At 43.0% G+C, this 22585-nt stretch overlaps 1 protein-coding gene and 1 long non-coding RNA gene across 4 annotated transcripts in view; one reads left to right on the forward strand and one right to left on the reverse strand.

The window, feature by feature from the left end:
* Positions 1–4000: 4000 nt before the first annotated feature.
* Positions 4001–9264, reverse strand: LOC310895215. Its single transcript, XR_014580543.1, has 3 exons — positions 8693–9264; positions 8105–8172; positions 4001–7172 (listed from the first exon to the last, which is right to left on the reverse strand). It is a non-coding gene; the product is annotated as an uncharacterized lncRNA (long non-coding RNA).
* Positions 9265–9335: 71 nt separating this feature from the next.
* The window catches only part of NAXD (NAD(P)HX dehydratase), a 49111-nt gene continuing 35861 nt past the window's right edge, over positions 9336–22585 (forward strand). The window contains exons 1-6 of one of the 3 annotated variants that reach the window (XM_083826095.1): positions 9336–9707; positions 10533–11113; positions 12147–12518; positions 15885–16035; positions 17350–17395; positions 19116–19204. In XM_083826095.1, the coding sequence (XP_083682221.1) occupies positions 9508–9707; positions 10533–11113; positions 12147–12518; positions 15885–16035; positions 17350–17395; positions 19116–19204 (1439 nt within the window). In that variant the 5' untranslated portion in view covers positions 9336–9507. Of the gene's footprint in view, positions 9708–10303; positions 11114–12146; positions 12519–15884; positions 16036–17349; positions 17396–19115; positions 19205–22585 lie in introns of all 3 variants that reach the window. The other 2 variants (XR_014580501.1, XM_083826094.1) reach the window with 2 other exon arrangements.

Below are 22585 nucleotides of genomic sequence, written 5' to 3' on the forward strand. Positions count from 1 at the left end.
TTAAGAAGTACCTTAGCAGCAGCAGGAGTGGGTCTTTGACTGACTGGCCTGGTAGATGCCTAATTTAGGATGAGCTCAGTAGCTCTCCAGGCCCCAATAACTCTAAGGACTTGATCTCCATTCCTTGAAATGGAAGTTTAGGTATGTGGCTCACAGGCAGTTACCTACATTTAATAGCTAAATTTAGAGGTCTACAATCTGGAGCTGAATTACACTCCATATTTCCCGTCACAGCTCATGACCTGGCAAAAATACTCAGCCAGAAGCATCTTCTGAAACTATTTGACCTCCTTTATTTCCACTTTTTCCACTACTCTGAAACAGTCCTCCCACACCTCCACAATTAGGTCATCTTTGTCACTTTGACCTCCAATTCTGAGTCTTTTTACTCACACTGAATAGGCTAAGAGCCTTTTTGTAACAGACGTGAGACTTTGGAAGCCCAGGAAAAAAAAAAAAAAGTCTATATCTCCAGACTGTGCACACATGAGATGTTCATAGGCTAATGCATCAATAGGCATCCTTTGTATCTTTGAGATCGCAGGATCACTGGAGAGTAGTTAACATTATTCTTATGGTGGGTAAAAGAGCCTGAGAAACCTTCTGCCCTCAAGAAAATTAGTAGTGAGTTCTGGCTCAACGGGACAAAAACCAGGGAGGGAGAAGGGCACAGAAACAGGGCACCTCTGAAGAGGGTTAGAGGAAGCACATGCAGAAGCATACGCTTGGCAGAAGAACTAATAACCTCAAGCATCTGTTAAACCTGATAAACAGTATTATTTTTTTTTTCCATCAAATATTTACCAGAATGATAATACTCTTCAATGGTTTTTATCTGGAAATAACGTGATGCTTTTGAAAGGTGACTGTGTCGCTTGTGTCATCGCAATGAATTGCAACCGGTCAGCAGCTTTAATAAACTCAGGGAGGGGAGGAAAGACCCGAGGTCTCAAACTTGACCCACAGGTATCAGGAGTGGAGTTAGGCCCAAACCTGTGGCTCTCCCTTTTTCCTCAGTGAATTTGATAAAACTGCTTCTGAACCTGATAAACACCGGGTGGATTAAGACTCTGTGTGCACAGCTGCAAATGAAAGGCATCAGATTTTATCTCAAAAGAACAGCATTCAGTTTGCTGATTTTCCTAACCAGCAAACTCACTCTGCTGTGAAGCATTACAAAAGAGCTCTCGCAGGAAACAAACAAACAAACAAACAAAAAAACACAAAGGTGATTAATTTTTCTTTCCTGTGCTTTCCCTCCCCACCCCATAGTTTCTTCGTAGAAACAGTTCTGAACGCCTGAACAGAATGGACAACCTGTTAAAGTCTTTTCAGGTTGTTGCAACCTTAAAAAATCATGCTGTTTCAGTTGCCAGAATAGATGCAGGACCAGTTACCAGAGGCTGCCGGGAGGTGACTTTTTGTCTGTGCAAGGGGAATCTTTCTGCTTCTTGTGACAGATGAACTGATAAGTGACTGGATGGGGAATGCGAGCAACAACGGTGGAAGGCATAAGCTTGCCATACCAATATATCTCAGAGACCAGATGGAATTTTTACTGAGAAGAATGTGTTTTTTATTGCTCCCTGGGAGTGGATCAAATAAGTTCAGCAATAATCTGCTTTCCGTATAATGGGAGGAAGCCTTCACGGCCACTTGGAAGGCAGTGCCTTAAAAGACTTTTTTTACAGCAGGTAACTCACCACCTGACAACTGGGACGAAGGCAGCTTACAGACTATTTCTTTGGTCCTCTGCTGTGGCCTGCAGAAACGGCCCACCTGTGGCACATGCAGTGTATTGTATGGAAATGCACAGCAGTCCTGTAAAAGTGTGTGAGCCTTGGCGCCCAGCCGCCGCGCCTGCTGCGCTCCAAGGTGTTCCCTCACATTCAACATAGGGCTGGGATCCGCTTTCCAAAGGATGTATAAATAAAAAGATGTATATATCCAAAAGAAATACAAATGCAGAGCAGGGAACAAACCGTGCACTGCAGTGAGGCAGCAGTACTCAGCAGAAAAGAAGGAGAGGGTGGGGATGCAAAATTTAGGGGCTCTAGACAGAGGAAGTGGGATGTGTAAGTAAAGAAGGGAGAAGGTAAGAGGTCTTGGGGGCCTTATTTGCAGAGTAGGCGTACCTGAAAAGGGCTTTTAGCCCTCTTCCTTTTTAAGGAAGTGAGCGTGGGTTTGAAGAGGTGTATTAAGCGTGATAGGAGTTCACCTGACGCTTCAGACTGAAGATGATAAACAATGGTATTGCCAATTGTTTGAGCTCTGCATCCCTAGCTGAAGTCTAGCCTCAGCATCCCAAGACACTTCAATCATTACCACCTGTTTTTTGCTGCATGCAACCCACCTTTTCCTGCCATCAGGGTCCTGTCTGGGTGGATTTTGGTTAAGTGTGGACTGTTTCTGCTGTACTGCTTGCAGCAGGAGCCATTTCTTGCATGGGGAGAGTCTGATCAGAAGGCCAAAGTGGCCAGCCTCAGTGTGTGGCAGGAGAAGCTGGAGCCAGCTGGCAGCATGGCCAGTGAGGGAAGGGGCTGAGCAGCCAGGCACAGAGGGAGAGGAAAGGCTCTGGAGCTGGGGAGCACCACGGGGTGGCCACGGACAACAAGATTTCTGTGTGGGCGTGCAGAGACCTCTCCCCTTTCTCACCAAGAGATTAATCTTATTTTAACCTGTGATCAAGGCCAATTTTGGTGGAAAGCATTGGAAGACAGTGGGAGAGCACAGCGCAGGGAGGGTAGTTGGAGTAAGTTGGAACAAGGAGTGATGACCCTGGAATTGGGCAGGGGCTTTATGGGCTGCCTGATCACTTCTAATGTGAACCTTGAGGCAGCAGCAGCAGCTCACGGGCTGAGCAGCTACCCACCTCCCTTCCTCTCCAGCCACACATCAGCTTTCTGGATACCTGACATTTGTCAGCCCTAGTTCTGGGGAACCATCTTTCAACACTCTCCTTCCCACATTTACACACTAAATCCCTGCCCCTCCCGGTCTTTGCTGCACCCTCATTAACTACTCTTTGTGCAAATGTACTAGCAGCAGAACGCTATTCACCGACACAGTACACCTTTCTGGGACAGGTGTTAATGATAGTGAAGGGCAGAAAATGGAAATGTGTTTTTGAAAAGTTTATTTTACTTCACAGGAAGGGAAGTGCTTCTCTGTGGAAAATCATTGGCCAAATGAAGTAATTTAAAATTTCCATAGGTTAATTGAGGCTTGTCTGTCAGAAACAGGTACCGTTTAAATTATCATGATAGATTAAAGTAATAAAATTCCCCTCCTATCTCAAATTCTTAATACATCTATGGTTATATTTGTATAAAAGTGCTTTATGCTGGGATAGTTATTCCCATATAGCAAGGAAAATCATCATTCTGATATGTTGTCTTTATAACGACAGTTACATGCACCCTAGAACTTTTACCCTATTTTGGCTTTTATTTTTAAATGACCTTCCCTTCCCCCAGTAGGATTAATTATACCAATAAAACTTTTAGAGCTGGCCTCAGCATTAAGAAAATGAATTTTTGCTAGCCGTGCACTTATACAGCTGTGGCAACAAGAGAATGAAATAATACATACACATATATGCTAACTTTCCAGTAAAGGATGCTGTAATCAAATTCAGGTACACGTTCTAAATTATAATATACTTGTATACTGAAGAGAAGACATATTGAGGACTGGAGTATATTTTCCATATATGAGATCTCAGGAATATGTAACCTGAAGAGCTCTCATAGATGGAAAAGAGAACTACAGCTTTTCCCTTTGAGCAACAAGATTATGCAGAGCTCCAGAAGCAGCTGGAGGCAAAGACACCCATGGCATGCAGCAATCTGCGACTGACAACAAATGCAAGGTTTAGGGCATTATGGGGAAAGCTACTACAAAGTCTCCAGGAACACCTGGGGACACCACTAAATTTGATATGCTGGATGTGTGAGATGACTAGCAATATATTACGGGGGGGGGGGGGGGGGGGGGGGGGGGAAGGAAAGCAAGGTACCTGAAAGAGGAACCTTTCAGCGTTCAAATCCCTTTGTGGATACAGCATGTAGTCTTCTTCTAGCAGTTATGTTCAATATATACTATGTGTTTCCCAGGCTGAAGTGAAATGTGTCAGTTAAAGTAAAACCAATTTATACTTTACAAATCTGTCCATCATTTTGAGTATCTGTGTCTCTCTCAAAGAAGCAGAAAGCTGTGTTTTGTGCAAGGGGTTTACTTTCATGTATGTACAATTGATAAGACAATACCCAAGCAAAGCTATCAAGCTCAGCCTGAAGAAGAGATGTTAGGAGGAAATTCTTCACTGAGAGGGTGGAGGGGCACTGGCACAGGTTTCCCAGAGAAGCTGTGGATGACCCATCCTTGAAGATGTTCAAAACCAGGTTGGACAAGGCCCTGAGCAAACTGATCTTAGTGGGAGGTGTCCCTGCCCATGGCAGGGGGGTTGGAACTGGGTGATTTTTAAGGTCCCTTCCAAACAAAACCTACCCTCTTTTAGTTTAAAGCCATTCCCCCTTGTCCTATCACTCCGCTCCCTGACAAACAGTCCCTCCCCAGCTTTCCTGTAGGCCCCTTTAGGTACTGGAAGGCCTCTGTAAGGTCTCCCCAGAGCCTTCTCTTCTCCAGGCTGAACAACCCCAACTCCCTCAGCCTGTCTTCACAGGAGAGGTGCTCCAGGCCCTGATCATCTTCATGGACCTCCTCTGGACTCGTACTTATACTCCCGTGCTCTTCTTGTGCTGGGGGCCCCAGAGCTGAACGCAGGGCTCCAGGTGGGGTCTCACAAAAGCAAGGCAGAGGGGGAGAATCACCTCCCTCACCCTGCTGGCCACACTGCTTTGGATGCAGCCCAGGATGTGGCTGGCCTTCTGGGCTGCAGGTGCACATTGCCGGCTCATGTTGAGTCTCCCAGTACCCCCAGGTCCTTCTCCTCAGGGCTGCTCTCTATCCATTCCCTGCCCAGCCTGTATTTGAGCTTGGGATTGTCCAGGCCCCAGTGCAGGACTTTGCACTTGGCCTTGTTGAACTTCATGAGGTTTGCACAGGCCCACCTCTCAAGCCTGCCCAGGTCCCTCACGGCAGCATCCCTTCCCTCCTGCGTGCTGACTGCACCCCACAGCTTGGTGTCATCAGCAAACTTGCCCAGGGTGCACTAAGTCCCACTGTCCATGTCACCAACAAAGATGTTAAAGAGCACAGGTCCCAGTACTGACCCCTGAAGTGTGGCACGGACACCAGGGTTCTTTAAGGATCAGTAACTGCTACCACTTTATTGATGACATAACGTCAACTCTCTTTACTGAGGACATATCTTCAACTCCCTTACTGAGGACAGGCTCCCTGCTTATACCATTCGCCCCACAGCAGTACTTTTCCACTAACTATTCATTGGTCAACAACTTTGACGGCAACAGCAAACACCCAGCAACTTCGATGTCTTAACTGCTGGAGAATCAGCAGTCCAAGACAGCAAGGCATCTCCTGAATCGCCCTTCTTTGTTTCTTCTAAACTCTTTACATTCCTGATGGCCTCATCGTTAAGAGTCCGATGTTATCACCAACCATGGTGCTTGTCGACCCCCATGGCCACACTCCCACACTGAAGAGCACCACATCGCTGGTCTCCACCCGGACATCAAGCCATTAACCACAGCTCTTTGAGTGCGACCATCCAGGCAATTATTAACCACAGCTCTTTGAGTGCGACCATCCAGCCAATTCCTTACCCACTGAGTGGTCCATCCATCAAATCCATGTCTGTCCAATTTAGAGACAAGGATGTGGTGCAGGACAGTGTGAAATGCTTTGCGCAAGTCCAGGTAGATTATGACAGTTGCCTGTCCCTTATCCACAAATGTTGTAACCCCATGATAGAAGGCTACCAAAAGAAACTGTTTTAACTTTTTGGATGTTGCTTAAGAGTCATGCAACTGTATGTATGCTTGTTTGCACCAGGTATCAGGAACTTTTTTGAATCAGTTGGGTGAGCCCACAAAAAACATCTTCACTTTTACTGCAGTGCATAGGTCATTCTTATTTACTGCTCTAAGAGGACAAAACAGAAATACTCTCTTTACAGTTTCCTTGTTACCTGCTTTTTTCACCATTAACACTTAGCAAAATGAAAAGTTCTTACTGTCCACTTTGTATAAAACAAAAATTATCTAGTGATGCATGGGATTCAAAATGTTATCATACTCAATATGTCTAAATATCTGTACCAGTCTTGTAAAAAATATGAAGAATTACTGAAACTGTAGAGACTAAATTATTACAAACTGTTTAATCGAGTGTGGGTATATTTGTTCCCATTTACAGTTTCCTTTCCATTCTTCAGGCCATGTGACATTCCTGTTTAGTGAATGTTACAGGCAAACCAAAGTATGTTGTGTTTTAGTAAGTGCTTGTCAGTAATACTTTGCTGCTGTCCTCTCTCCTGAATATAAGAATGCACAGAAGTATAGTGCCAGGAATAATTGTAGCTTCAGGTTGTCTTATTCAACTAAAAACATTTAGTTTCTTTGCAGCCTAGAGAGACATCAAAACTAAGAGACTAAAATTAAATTGTATAAAAATCTATTTTGTCCTGTACTAAGAAAACCACAACATTTATTGTAAAACATGCTCATTCCACTCACTTTCATGGCAGTAAATTTAACTGATCATAACACCTGCAGAATTGCCCCCTTATTTCTTTATCTTAACACCTACACCGTTACTGCCTTCTCCATTACTACTATCAATTCCAACCCTAATATTTAACTAGGTAAACATTCAGATGAAATAAAGACTTTTGACTTTTTCACCTTTTTCACGGTGAAAAGTGCCTCCACATTCCCATTCCAACAACAAAAATCTTAGGTCACACTTTATGGGTAGCTCCAAGCTAATTACTACTTCTGAGTTCCTCCATTCCCTCACTCCACACAAACAATTAAACCTTCTGTTGCAGTTATTAACATGGATATGCTTTCTGACCTAAAACGGTGATTGCAATACAGGTTGACATTTATTTGAATGGAGAATGCAATCAAAGGATGTCGCAAGCTCTGTTGTTGCCATCTGCTGTCCACGTTCACCTTGGAATGGCTTGGGCAGGCAGGATTGCACAATCCAAATGAGTGGCAAGGACTGAGCAGGCACAAAGTGATCTGAAACAGAAAGCAGTTGTGAATGGAGATTCAGCAGGAGCCTGCAGATGAGAAAAATGGTCCAGAGTGATCGCTATCTGGGGGTCTGTACATCTAGCTTACAGCCCATATTTCACCCCATCTACGTATATACATTCTGTTCCCAGCAAGCAACTGCTGTCAGCGACCGTGGCCACCTACTACTAAGTAAAACTTCAAATTGCTTGTCTGCTTTGGCAGGAGTAGGAAATTCTCAGGTAGGCCAATGATGTACAGCTTTCCTTTGCAGTAATTATTCCACTAGTGAGGAAGCTATGTTGCGGTGACAGTGCAGCTACAAAATGGGTAAAATGCTGGAACTGAAAGCTGACATCAAGAGCTAGGGGCCAGCAACAGAGAAACAAGCAATGAAGCAAGAAGGATTTTAGTCCAAAGTATGAAAGGGAAGTTTGCACAGTCATTGCCTCCCTTCATGTGAGAGATGAACATGCAGACAAATGGACAGCCCAGTCAGAAAAGGAACTCAGTAAAAAAAAGCACAGTATTTACCTAAAGAAATCAGTGCCTCTTTTAGTTGCATTTTCTCTCTGTTGGACATGTGAACTCTTGCCTCACCTACCTTTTATCTTCTGTAGTTCTATAAATGGCTCTTTTTCCCTGCCTCATTCCCCAGTTAAGTAACAGTCCTGATGCTGCGCTCAGAGATGGCACTAGTAGTTATGGATTTACACTGTACAAGGTATAGAAACGGCAGCCAGTACAATATGAAAATAATCTAACTAGAGTTAGATGCAGAGTAGTAGAACATTGGAAGAGTGGCAAAGTTTTGCCCTAAGGTTTTACACTTGCGTTTGCTAATGTACAGTTGAAGTATGGTGAGACTAGATTAGTTGATGTTAAGGGTGGTATATAACAGCCTAAACAAAGTTGACATACAGGAAGCACATAGATACCTTTAGGTTTTCTTCTACACTTTAATTGAGAATTGGGTCCCAGAAACATCACCGATTCCACAAAACTGCTACAAAGGAAACCAGAGAAGACAACGAAAAACAACATTACAATTATATCTTTCTTCCTCTCTCTTTTGCGGGGCACAAAACGTATTTTTGGTGGAGCTAGAAATACTTGATGGGATCAAAACAGACATCTTCATTGTTCATTTCCCCCTCTTTCCCGGACATTAAATCGGTGCTGGAGTTACAGGAAATCTACTTGGTCTTCATCCTTCTAGTTGGTATCAAAACATGAGTGTAAGAAATGTGGTGTTCAACAGTCTGGTAATTCTTTTTGGGGCTAGAATTCATGTGAAAGCTAAACATGATTAGCCATCAAATCTATCTTTTAGGTTGCAGTACAGTCAAACAACCAAAGGATAAAAAGCATTACTTGTGCTGACTGAATACAAGGCAAGTTTCACTGGCCCGGTATTAGTTTTAAAATCGTATCAGATACCAGAACCTATAGAAGAGTAACTTTTCAGCAAACAAATTAAAACTTGACAGTGAGCTTGTCAGGCATCCAAGTTTCTGCTTCGGTACCTGTGTTACTGTTCAATCTGGATTATTAAAAGCCCAGGTCGTCTGTCTTGCAGTTTGCAGACAGCACGGCTTTTTAAAATGATGCCTCCAAAGCTGAAGGGCACAAATCATTTGTTTGGGTTTGGTCCAGGCAAATCTGGCAGATTTTTTGTCCACATCCTTATATAAAGAAAAAAAAAACACGTAAAAGACAATGTTGTCTGTCTTTATCCTAGCAAAATATTGATTGAGACGTTGATATCTTACTTCTAATTAGGCCAGAAGCTTTTCTGAGAAATTAAACAACAGTCTTGCTGGAAATACCCAGAAGCGTAGGGCAGAAATTAGGACTATTTTGAGCTTCAATGTTTCAGGTATCTCGTGCCTAAAAATTTCAGTTTTTCTTGTATTTTGATGTATTGCACTATGTAGGTGCTGTAGGACCAGAGATGAACACTAGTGGGTATTTCCACCGGCTTTGGTGCGTTTTAAAGAAAATATTACAAGAATACTGCTCTAAGATGACGTGTCTGGGATATAGATAGAAACTTCGCCATATATCACGCTCCCAAATCGGAGGTTTGCTCGAAAAGCCCGGTGAGATGAGGGTGGCGAGGAGCTTCCAAAGGCTGGCAGCCATAAATAAAAACGGTAATTCCGCAGCGTTTTTAATTGCCGGCGGGCGGAGGAGGCAACCCGAGGTCGCCTCAGCCGCGATCACTGGAGCCCACCCCGAGGCGGCGGCCTGCGAGCGGGCCGCGGGCGGCCATTACCGGCGCCGCCGCCACCTCAGCGCGGGCCCGCGCCGCCATTGGCTGCCGCCGGCGGGGGGCAGGATGGCCGCGGGGCGCCGCGGGGAGGCGCGGAGCGGAGCCGGGCTGGGGCGCCCGCGTAGGCCGGCCCTGCCCTGCCCTGCCCGGCACGGCTCGGCCCCGGCGCGGCGCGGAGGCGGAAGCCGAGCCCATGAGTTGGGTGCGCCGCTTGCCTGCGCGCTCGGCGGCGGCGGCGGCTGGCGGCAGCCCCGCGCTGCGGCGAGGTAAGGGGGGAGCGGGGCACGGCGCGGCGCGGCCTCCCCCCGGGGGAGGACGCGGGGACGGGGCGGTGTGAGCGTCCCCGCAGCGGCTGCGCCCCGCGGGTCGGAGCGGGAGGGCAGCGCTGCGCCCGCTCACCTGCTGGGCTGGGGGGGGGGGGGGCGGCACAAAGCGGGGGGCGCGCGTGTGCCCGCGGGCACCCCGGTGTGTGCGTGTGCAAGGGGCTGGGGGTGTGCAAGGGGCTGGGGGTGTGTCGGGGCGTCTGTGCCCGTGCGGGCAGCGGGTCGCCGCGCTGCCTGCGGGGGCGTGCAGGGACCGCGCTCCACTGCGGCGGGAGGGGGGGAGGAACGGGGGGAGGAGGAGGAGGAGGAGGAGGGAGGCGCTGCCACGAGCAGGGCCTCCAAGTGCAGGCAGCGCCGCCGTCCTGCTGCTGCTCCCGGAGGAGCCCGGGGCGGGGGAGCGGCGGCGCGTCCTTTCTCTCCTCGTTGTTCTCGGCGGAGGGCGAGCGAGCGAGCGGCGGGGGAGGGGTTTTTATTTTATTTTTATTTTTTATCCCCCCCTCCCCTTTCAACCCCCCTCCCCCCCACCCCCCCATTTGCAGGTGACCGCAGCGGCGGCGCCGGGAAAAGTTTTGCGTGCGGGCGGCGGCCCGGGCTGGGATGCGGGTCCCGGGGCTCGGCTCCCCGGCGCTTCCCGGGCCGGGGCTGGTGCAGGCGCCCCCTGGGAGAGCGGCGAGCGGGCACTGAGCCCCCTCCCTCCTCCCCTCCGTCCCTCCCTCTCCCTGCCTTCCCCTCCCGTCCCTCCCTCTCCCCGGTGCGCGGCCATTGCAGTGACCCCGGCCGGCCGAGGATGATCACGAACACGCGGGGCTTCCTCTGGTCGGACCTGGAGACGCGGGCGCTGCTGGAGATCTGGGGCGAGGCGGACGTGCAGTCGGCGCTGGACGGCAACTTTCGGAACAGCCATGTGTACCGGGACGTGGCGTGCCGCCTGGCCGAGCTGGGCTTCGAGCGCACCCCGGAGCAGTGCCGCATCCGCATCAAGGGCCTCAAGCGGCAGTACTACCAGGCCCGGGACGGGCTGAAGAAGAACGGGCACGCCCGCAAGATCTGCAAGTACTACGACGAGATGGACCGCATCCTCAGCTGCAGGGGGGGCCCCGACGGAGCCCCCGAGCCCCCCGCCGCCCCGCTGCCCGACGGCCCCCAGCCCGTGGGTCCCCTCGGCGGGCCGCCCACGCCGGGCACGCCGCACAACAGCCGCGAGGTCGACACGGAGCTGGACGAGGACGCCGAGCTGGAGTCCCCCCGCGACAACTTCACCGAGGACTCCGGGGAGTGCTCCTCGTACGCCGACCACCCCATCAAGGTGGAGTGTCCGCCCTTCGCCATCCCGGTGCCGCCGGGCGACGGTGAGTAGCGGGCGGCCTCCCCTCCGGCCGCTTCTGCATCGCTCCCAAATCCGCCGCCTCCCCTCCTCCAAGGGTGCCCGGGAGGGGAGCAGGTGGGAAATGCCGCTGGGATGGAGGCCCTGCGGAGAGGAGGTTTTGTTGGGGTTGAGCAGGGGGAAGCCAACTGGAAGCGGGGATGAGGCGAGGCGTCAGGTAGCGCCTCTCGCCGGAGGATTTTCCCGTTCCCTTCGGCTTACGTGCGGTCCTGTTAAGCAGTATTACGATGACGATGAAGATAATACCTGAAAAATCTGCTTATTGTTGCAGAAACGGGCCAGAAAGCTAGGGGTAGCTTTTACGTAATTAACTGCTTGGGTTGTTTCAGAAACCCTGCTTCCAACTTCAGCAGGCTGGCAGACAGGAGAAGTCTTTAGATAAAGCCTGCCCCTTCCTATCTCGTTCTTTTCCCCCAGCTCTGTATGTGTGTCGTGGAGGTGGGGGGGCAGCGTTATTTGTTTGTTTTGAATCTAGATTAATGCCATGTTTTTAATACAAACGTGAACCTGTCTTCAGCAGTTGACATCACTGAGGAATCAGCCAATTGGTTGACGTTTAACCAACCTTCTTTTTACACATAAACCCCATCAAAGGGTTGTTTACACTAATGTTCTTTTGAAATGCAAATCCAGAATGCCAACAGACTGAAACTCAATTTAGATTAATGTAATTACCTGCAATGCACAAATGAGCCTATACTGTTTAATAGCCTTCACTTAAACCTTTTTACAAGATCAAAAAGAATCCCATTGTTGAAGATTAGTACTACAACAATTAAAAGACGTCTGCGTGATTTTCGTGCTACCTTTACGACTTTGTAGAAGCTTGAGGTTTTTTGCTTTGGTACTCTGAAATACAAATATCTGAAATAATTACAGTTCTCACTGAGGAAGAATAATAACTTAGTGACACGTTAGGTCCGCATCTCGTAGGGAGATTTTTTTGGTGCTTTCTTCTTAGTCCTTCAGAAAAATAATCCTCTCTCTTCTTGTTTTAGGCTTTAAAGAAATAAGCGCTCCTACTGTTACTCCACCTCTCAATCAGCCCAAAAGATCAAAAAAACGCCATGCAAATTTAACGTTGGATAAAATGATGGAAAAATTCCTGCAACAGAGCGTGGATACAGAAGAGAAATTTTACAGATACGAAGAGCAGAGGCTCAAAATTGAGGACAAGCGTCGTGAAGCTGAGCATGCTCGAGAGCTCCAGATGTTACAGATGTTGGGACAGATGTTGGCAGGAATTTCTTCTACGGTATCACAAAGGTCACAATCTATACCAGCGAGTCCACCTCAGAGGGCAAACCATCGCTCATATGGGGATAACTTTAATTATAATGCTGTGACAGCAGCACTTTCTCCACCGATAGGTACTTCCTTCTATAGCATAAATAAAAGCTATGTTTTTTTAAAGGTTCTATGTGAAAGCCCTGTTAGTAAGCAGCTTTTCAAAATAAAAGGTAGTTGGAACTATTTAATACCGTGGTGAAGGTGTCTGTCTGATGTAAAACGAAATTGTCACTTGCACCATTGTACTGATTATATAACACAGATTTGTTAGTTATAACAAACTCTGAGTGAAATAACACTTTTAAAACCCTGTAAACATCAGGGAGTTCTTTCCACGTTTACATGTCCGTAAAACGAAGTTAGGAGAAGTTTTATATATAAAAGACAAGTAGTATGTTTGCTGAAAACTATGTGGAAACAGGTATGTTGTAGCAGAAATTCTGCTGCTATTGAAATTAACAGGACTAACTCAGTGTGTGAAATTAAGGATACGCATACATTTTTCCAGGGTTGGGAAAAGACTTGAATTTTGCTTACTCTCAAGTAAGTCAAATGTTAAAGTCCAGCCTTAAAATAAATTTCTTTAAATATGTATTCTGAATCCTATCTTTTAATTAAACACCATGTTACTGTAGTAGACACAGTACAAGGTGGAAATACTGGCATATATTATTATTCTATACCAGTTCATCTATAAATTCTTTGGGGACCTGAATTTATGTTAGAGAAAAAGGCAAAGTGAGAACTCTAGACTTGGTGTTTATGCACAGACCTTTTCTTCTGTAACTTACGTGTGGACCAGAAGCTGATAATCAGATGTTAGCATTCATTAACAGACTTCTAAGCTCTGTGGTTCTGTGTCGTTTATCTTTATCATAGTCTCTTTGTATGTGGAGGTAGACTTGATGGGCAGGAGGAAAACCGGTATTCTGTCAGCGCTGAAACCAGAGTCAGCTTGGGACCCGGTGGTTGTAGCCTGCTGTCTTGAAACAAGTCTCGTTCTGTTTTAATTCTGAGTTTCACACTGCTGGAAAGAGAAATTGTGGTTTGAAAAGAAAAAAAAAACACCCAAACCCACAGCATTGAATAATAATCCCGCACATCAGAACCTAAAAGGCACACTCTGATTCTTGAGAGGATCTTGAAACCTTTTCAGTTCTACATTAAATATTCGGGCATTTCCCTGTAAAATGGATCGGGAACTGGGTGTTCAGGCCTGTAGGGGTTTAGGCTAGGTGACTCTGTTGTGTTTCTTCTTGATCAGATAGTTGGTCAGTAGCAATCCTCTATGTCAAAAGACTTCAGTTGATAAATTACAGCATGGTTATGGATTTTTGTGTTTTAAATGCTGCTTTTACTTTTAAAGGAAAGAAAACCTAAAGTGCTTTAGAAAATCTCCAAGGAAGTCATTTGAGGTTCTCAACTGGGGTGATGGTACCTACAAGGCTTTACCATTACTTCTAAAATGTTTTTTGCGAAAAGTTGAAGGAGTTTTATTATTTGTATGGGATCGAAACTGCAGTCTAGTTTCTCCTGCTGGATTTCACCATACAGGTTGTACAGCTGTAATACGCTGTGCAAAAATGCTTTATGTATATTTAACCGTAGTAATGAGAAACTCAGGTTTCTAATCTTTCAAATGGTGAAGGTGTAACAAAGCGTTTGTAATAAAATGTTAAAAATGAAGCTTCGGGCAACACATCTTCTAAGGAGTTAGGATTGCAGTTGTTGATAGCTAAATATGCCTTAGTGTTTATGTAGGTAAATGTAGGGCTCCACAAAGAATTTCTTTCAGCGTAATTCAGTTTTCTTTTGTTTATTACATAATCGCTTTATATTTACAAATGAACAAAAATCAGCAACAAAGGAACAGAGGAGTTTCTCAAGTCCTCCTAAGGTGTACGATATGTATGTTTAATGTGTGGTTGAAAACCAGTTAATGTATGAGGTGTGATTTAAAGAAATTAATCTGCCCTGTTTCCAGAGGAGATGAGTGTTTTGTTTTACTAGGGGTTGCTGCAATGCTATATTGGCCGTAATCCAAAACGAAGTGAATGTGTATATATATATATTTTTTTTTTACCTCAGTGGAAACAGAATGCCTGTATTATAGGAGAATTTTAGAAGCAAAAGATCAGCAAGGAGTATTTATTATTATTGAACACTAAAGCATTTTATTGCTGATGATTAGTGTGTCTGGTTTAGGTTTAGATTTTGTGAAGGATGGAGAAAAAGATGCTTTCTGCTGATAGCGCGCAGATACAGAGTTTTCTTGCTTATTACTTTTTTTTGCATTTTTATGTCCAAATTTTCTGGCACATCTTTTTTTTCTTCTTTCTTCTCCATGGGTGGGATTACTAAATTTTATACAAGTGGAAATTAGGACTATTGTGGGACCTATTTTTTATGTAATTATCTATTAATATTCAGCAGTTCCTTGGAATATATTTTGGAGATCTGTAAAAAAAAAAAAAAAAAAAAAGAATAAAAGAAACATGGATAAAGTGAAGGAGTAAAATATTAACGTTTAAATAAACCACTCTTCTCAACAGACTTGTACAGTAAATGAGTTTTGTTGAAATACAAGAGTTTATTCTTTTAGTGTATTTACTGCGATTTATAGTTAAAACATCATTGATGTAAGTACTGGTCTTCTGTTTTGTCCCATGATAGGTAAACTTTAATTTGCATTAGTTGTAATTATTGAAATACTTTTTTCTTCTAAGTTGTCATAGTCTTTTGAACAGTAATTTGAGCATACAGCGTTCAGAGCGTATAGCTGTTTTAATATGTAGTGTCAGATGTAACCTTGCAGCAGAGATCAGTAGCTGCGTTACAGCTAAAACTTGCTTGTGTTATTTTTGTAATGCTTGCTGCATCTAGTGCAATGGATTACAGTTTTGCAGAAAGACTTTTCATTATGCTTCGTAGCCACCTGCCAAAATAAGAGCAGTGAGTTAGGCCCTGATTCTGCTGAGATGTGGAAGTCTTTAAAGGGGAAGTGAAAATAAGGTAGGGTATAAATATAAAGTGTGGTTTTAGCTGTTCTGTGCTTGCTCCGTGTCTGGATGTGCTTAGTCCTTACTGAGCGTACCTATTTCAGTTGAGCGTAATTATGGAAGCGATTTCAGATTGACGATAGTTCTAAGCTGCAAAGCGTGCATATAACTATTCTGGGCTGTTGTTTCTCTCTGTACTTGAGCTCTAAGTTAGTACTGTGAGCAGTGAGAATGTTCTCCGCCTCAGACCCTAAATTCATTTTAAAAATGATCACCTTCCTTAGTTACTCGGTGTTTTAAAGGCTTTTAGGTGGTAATGCTTTCAGTTTTTACAAGTACATCAGTTTGTATATCTTTGAGTGATTTTATTTGTGTGTGAGTACTTAAATGCTCATGTTAGTTTAAAAAAAGAACATATTTTACAGTAAGACTTTCCTTCTTTTTCAGTTATAGAGAGAACTTTTTCACTGCACCGAACACACACTCTGAAGGATATGGAGAATATTTTTCAACTGGTGCGCAACGTTATCCCTCCTCTAACAGGAAAGAGGCATAAAGGTCAAGATGGACGTATAGGCATTGTTGGAGGATGTCAAGAGTAAGTTAAACAGAAATCTGGGTGTTGTTTCCAAGAGGCTGTGGATATTATTACTGCTTCTGGAAGATGTTCAAGCTTGCCTTGCATTTAAAACAGGAGAATTTTCTAGAGGGCTTTACTAGTCCATCATCATGACCATGCATGCTTATGAAAGAGCATGTTGCCGCAAGGTTGTGATGCAAAACTTTGGTGATGAATGTGATTGAAACTTAGAGTGCAGTTTGTGTCTGTGTCTACCCTTTCAGTCTTTTTTGACCACCCTAGCACTTTACTTTCAGTATTAATGTCTTTTCCCATTGCATGATGAGGTTATAGAATAGACTAAGACAGTGGCACAGCTGATTTTTGTTGTATTTTGGTATCTTGGGAACTGGATCTCTTAAATGAGGAATAGAATGTTGTGTTACTGTGAGCTATTTGTTTTGCTGAATTGTGGTGTTTACTAGATTCTATCAATATCCTGATTTATGATGTTTTGGAGTGATAGAAATAGTATGTTTTGAAAAAAAAAAAAAGAAATACAGTGTACATCAGTTAAATGTTGTACTGACCAAGAAATAGAACCTCTATTCTGTTTCTTGGCCACTTTCAGTAATCTGCACAATACTTTGCATGAACGACTGCACCGACTACACCTTCCTGTTTTTCGTTTTCCCCTTTTGAAGTAGAGGTGGCATCTTCTGTAAAAGAGATCTGCTGCTGGAGATCTGCCATTAATAAACATATTATAAAGAGCAAAAATGTGCTATGTTGTAGCTAGGTTGATTAGCCAGGAGTTAGTTTCCCTGTTGGTCTAATGGGCTTAGATTCTTATCTCTTTGCAGAAGTAGGCACCTCTGGAGGATGATTCTGCCCATATTCCTCTTTTCAGTCTTCATAAAGAGAATTCTGGACAACTGTGGTCCCAGTTTAGGTACTTCAGTTAAGCATCTAAAACCAGATGGGATCGATCTAGGTCATGGATCCCAGACTTGGCTTGCAAGCAGTGCTCAACTATTGTTTTGTTTGTCTCCAAACTCTTTAAGATGATTGTCTGAGAAGAGTTTGCTTTTTATGGCATGATCTTTATAAATATATCTGTGAAAAGATCAGGTGTCTAAGGTGAAATCCTGGCTCCTCTCAAATCAAAGCAAGGTTTGAGATTGGCTTCAGTATTGCAGGATTTTGTCTGTCTGTGACAGCAAACAAAAGAGAGAGCTTTTTTTTTTTTTTTTTGATTTGCCCTTGAATTTGAGACTTCATTATGGCAGAGTGATTTCCAGATTATCTAACCTCATGAATGTGCTTCCTAACCTAAATTGTATTTCATTCTAGATACACGGGAGCACCATATTTTGCTGCAATTACAGCTCTCAAAGCGGTACGTGTTCTCTACCAATCCAAAAAGAACTTTTCATCAGTTATGTTGGCTTAGCGCCATTTTTAAAAGGCATTTGCTCTGTGCTGTATTTGAAATTGGAGTTCTAAAAGGTCTTCTATTTAACAAAGAAAATTCTTAGTTCTGGATTTGTAGAAATATTTTGTGTGTCACTTGCTGTTTTTTGGAAGTATTTCCTCTGTACAAGGTAAAGTTAGAGATAAGTCAAAAACCGGAATATTTTAGGGGAGAACTGTTTCATCAGAGGCTCAGAAAGGAAATCTGAAAACTTGCTGAAATAGATTCTCAAATATCTTTAGAATAGTGTTTAAAGTTACATTTTCAGTGTGGCAGTCAGAATTCTTCAGAATTTTTTTCCGTACTTGCTAAGTGTGTTGAATGAAGTAACTTTCTTTCAAAACTTAGAGCTTTAGGCTAATAAAATTCTTGGGTGCTATAAGTCTGACCGTAGTTGGTTAAATTTAATGCATTTTTTTTAGTAGCATGTTTTATTTACATTATAAGGTCTAGCAGAAGTGTTTCCCAATTTTTTTTTTTTTCCTAGAAGTGATTTTAGTGACACATTAACTGGCTAAAAATATATTTACAGCACACTACAGAAATACATTTGTGATTATACAAATATAAACAAATCATGCTTACATAATATATACATGCTTTTCAGATACACATATTCTATATGTATACCAGCACTTTCAGTACTGCCTTTTCATCGTGTATGTTTTTTATTTCTGAAGGCATGTTTCAGTATGTACCAATTCTGGTATTTCCTCCCCCACTGCAAGCATTTCTCCCCTTCTCCTCACAAAAGATGCAGTCCTTCAAGGATTTTAAACTGAAATGATATCATTTAATAATCTTATATAAAATACTAAAGCACTCAGCTTTCTGTTCACTATGTTCAAATACAGTAGTACACTAGGAGGTCCTCTGTTGAAGTTGCTTGGTCACAGCTCATTACATCTGCATAGGATGAACCATAGGGTCAAATTTAAGAATTGCATAGAAGCTTGAAGTATTAAATGTGTAGAAGTAAAGCAGAGGAGACACTTCCTTAACCTTGTGAAATTGCAGCATGGAAGACAAACAGCAGACGAGGCTTTCTGGTCACTGCTTACTAAGTGTACTTGGGATTTTTTTAGTTCATAATGGGAGCTTGAGGCTAAACTCCTCAGCTTTATTTAACTGAAGGGAACCTGTTGAAATTGTGCCAGCCTTTATCTGCTATGGATTTGGCCTGTTGAGTAAAAATGGTAGGACTGGAATAGTACTCGTAGATTGTTATAGCTCTATTTTGCAAGTATATTACGGTATTACTTTTCCTCTCTAGTGCAGCTTATCTCTTGTTCAACTATGTTCTCCTGCCTTTTTTTCCTATTGTACACGTGCTGTTTTAGTCTTTGCTAATCTGAAATGAGAAACAATGCTCAAGTGAGTAAAAGTTCAAGATCTGTATTTCTGGTCATCCTTTTGTTGAGAAACAGAAAAAAAATATTTTGGAAGGTAGATGCAAAAAATGGTATAAATTTTCTCCAAAACATTGCATGGTATGATAAGCCAAAATAGACAAAATACAAAAAGTTTGCTTCAACCACCAAGAAGTAGGAATTTAGATGAAGTATTTACTGAATAATCTTTGGAATGACTAAGTTGTTATTAAGTACAGAATTGATGATTCTATTTGTATTTTTTTCTTTCTTAGGGTGCAGATTTATCGCATGTGTTTTGTACCAAAGATGCAGCAACAGTAATCAAATCATATAGTCCAGAGCTGATTGTTCATCCAGTCCTGTAAGTGACTTACCTTTCTTTTTAATGAGCATATATATATATATATATATATATATATAAATGAACAAGTCGAGATTACTAGTTTGAACATTTCAGTCTGACAGTTGATTAGTTTGTGTCATGTGTCATTTTTTTCTGAGTTACAGGATGGGTGAGATGGAGATTACAAAAAAAAAGCCTGGTTTTGTCCTTTCATTAAAAACAGTTAGATATTTGTTGCAGAACAATCAGTTGTGAAGTTTTTCATTACTATCAGAGTACTATCAGTACTATAAAATAGTATCAGATGTTGCTTTCCACTACTTGCTGACATGTGTTTTGTGATTGTAATGCATTTAAATGTGAGCAGTAGCAAAATCCAGAGCTAAGATTCTCTACAAGTCAGCATTTTAGAATCTGCATTTGAAAGACAAATAGAGTATGTTCTCTTGCTTCTTCTGTCCAAAAAATATTAAACAGTAGCGTATCTGTTTCCTCTCACTATTTTGTCCATAGTCTTTTACCTGAAGTTACTGGGCAAGGGGGGCACTTATTTTCATGTTTCTTCATAAGCATCTTGCATCAGATACACAGCTGCTGCTGGGGAATAAATGGATGTTGTTATCTAAAATAAAAGGTTTATTAACATGAAGATGACAGGTTTGATAAGTGGCTGTCCTAATTGGAAAATCAGTGTGCACTTCCCTGAATTTGTATTCTGAAATGTGCTACCAGTTGGTAAACTTTAACAGGATAGATTGTTTCAGTTAGGTGTTGTGATGGTGTACAATGAACACCGTAAATGAGATTTAGGATGTGTGCCTTACCTTTATGGCCCTGAGCTTAGCTTGCACCCATGTGTGTTAAAGTCCATTGGTGTACATAGCAAAGCTAGAAAAAACATATTTAAAACCATATTTGCCAGATATTTCTGTCAGGAAAGGTTTATGACAGTAGAGATATTTTGGTGTGTGAGAAGTAGAATATTTCCCTTATGGGGATGCCTACAGTTGGAAGTCATAGCAGTTGAAAGAAGTATATTACAGTCTAATGGTGGCTTTTTTTCCTGTCTGTAGAACAAGGTGCTTAGAAAGAGGTCAGTCAACAGACAGGCATCAAGAGTTGAATTTTATTTTTATTAGAGACAGAAGAAAACCCTTGACTTTGTGGATTTTACATAGGGAATCAGAAATCAAGGGGAAGATAGCAGGGCAGGGTTTTTACAAGTCCAGCTGTTTTAGCCTCTAAAATCCAGAAGGCAGATCTTGAGTTGATGTTTTGTCTGATACCATATCATAACAAATGAGATGGAAAATATTAATGGGAGTATTAGCTTGTAACTTAGGTTGTCTTGGTGAGTGCCACTTGGGATACAGCGTATGGTTGCCTTCTATGGGAATAGTTGACCTTGCCTCGCAAGAAGCGTTTTTAGTTCGTGCTATCTGTGGTAATGGAAAAGTCTTACAGGAAAAACAGAAGCAGCATAATCAAAAATGGAAGTGACTGTATAAACAGTAACATTTCTGCTTGTCGGGACCAAATTGTGCCTACTAAATATGTGGGTTTTTATATGCAGATTTCTCAATCGGTGTCTTCTGCGCTATTCAGATTTCAACGGAAATTCTTATTCTTCTGTTTGCAAAAAGAACTTTTGAGTTTAAACTTTATCTCTTCTATAAATTCCTGAACAAAGTGTGATGAATCTAGATGGATTTTCATATCCATATAGCATTAAGTCTGAAAATCAATGATGATGTGTAATACTTTTGTTATAACTGATTAATTTCACCCAGACAGCTGGCTAATTGCATGAATCAATGGCTCTGTAAATATTGCTTATATGACATTCAAAATGAAAAAATGCGAATACCAGAATGTTCAAATTTTGTCAGTGAAATTTCTGTTATTTTTATCTCTTCTGTTTCATTTGAAAAAAAGAGAAAATAGCCTTTTTTAGTTAGAAAGGAAAAAATCCTGACTGACTGTATTGTGCCCGTATTTAATTCAAATTTACACAAGCAGCCTATTTTTCTGGTGAAATCCTTTTGTCTTCAGTGTCACGTTGTTCGTATGATCTTTTATAAGTTGAAGAGAAGTTGGAGTTCTGTTAGCATGGCTGGCTGCTCCTGATTCAGAGCCTGATCTCTTAAACAGTCTTTGTACTTTCTCCCGGGCCACGCTTCACGCATGGGAGAAACTCCGGCTAAAAACCTCCGAGCTACGTCATTGTTTTCTTTTGTGTCCCTCCCTAAAACTTTGCTTTGTTATAATTTTTCTGTGACCCTTCAGAGTAACAAGGTAGCTGTTGTAGCACCCTCTTATTATGCTAATCATAATTATGGCCCTGTGGACTTCTCAATTCACTGTTTGAGCAACTTGGCGCCTTGCCAGGGTTCAACTGCCATTTTGTACAGCCAGAAGTCTGACATTTTATCATCTCCTCTGTGACTTGGCTGATGCTACCTCTCAGGGGTATCTGCCTTCGCTTCAAAGGGGATCACCTTAAGGAAAAAACACCTCTGAAAGTAGGGGCTCCTCTGGCTCCTTCGAGCTGCTGTAGCCGACCTGTGACAACATGACTAGCAGAGGTGTGTGAGAGCTAGAAGTTGTGCAGTTGTGTTTCATGTCCTTGGCATATGTCTGTCACTTCAAGGATGTGAAGAATGTTATGTGAGGAGGATTGAGTAGGATTGCAGAAGGAGGGTTATGAAAACGGGCGTCCAACATTGCAGTGTTACCAGGGCAATTCCGTGTGGCCACAGCTGCAGATCTTTCTGGGATTCGTTTTTAGTGCAACGTCCCATGCTAGAGACACCCATAATGCACGTTTCTCTGTGATTTTTATCTCGTGACTTCATTGTCTGTTCCTGTGTGTGAAGGTAGGAGAGCCAGAACTGCACGTTGCAGTCTGGGATCTGGGAAGATGAAGCTTTAACACCTGGCTCTGTGTGTCCTCACTGCCTGAGCTTAAAAATGAAAGCTGTATTTCTTGGGACAATGAGTAGTCAATATTATCAATAGTAGCTTTTCCTTCTTAGTCAGGGGTTCTCTCAAAGGCATTATTGTTCCTTCAGCAATGACGGTATTAATAAAAGCATTAATTAAAAATTAACCAGCTAGCCAGTTCAGTAATTTTGCTGACTGACTTTTTGCTTTCCTGTGGAGAACCTAGAAGTGTGTATTGCAGAAGTCAGGGTATTTGAATAGTGGAGTATACTGTGTCTTGGTCGTAGCTGCCTTGCTCTTGCTACCACCATCTACGTTTTGTGCTATTTTTCTGTTTTCTGTGTTAGCATGCTCCTTCCATAACTTCTACACAAAACCAGACAAGATAAAACTTACTGAAATGCAGAAGCCAAGTTTTTTTGCAGTCATTTTCTGTATGGATCTTTGCTGTAGATA

The sequence above is a fragment of the Anser anser genome, assembly GCF_964211835.1.
Source record: "Anser anser genome assembly, chromosome: 1".
NCBI classification, from domain to species: domain Eukaryota; kingdom Metazoa; phylum Chordata; class Aves; order Anseriformes; family Anatidae; genus Anser; species Anser anser.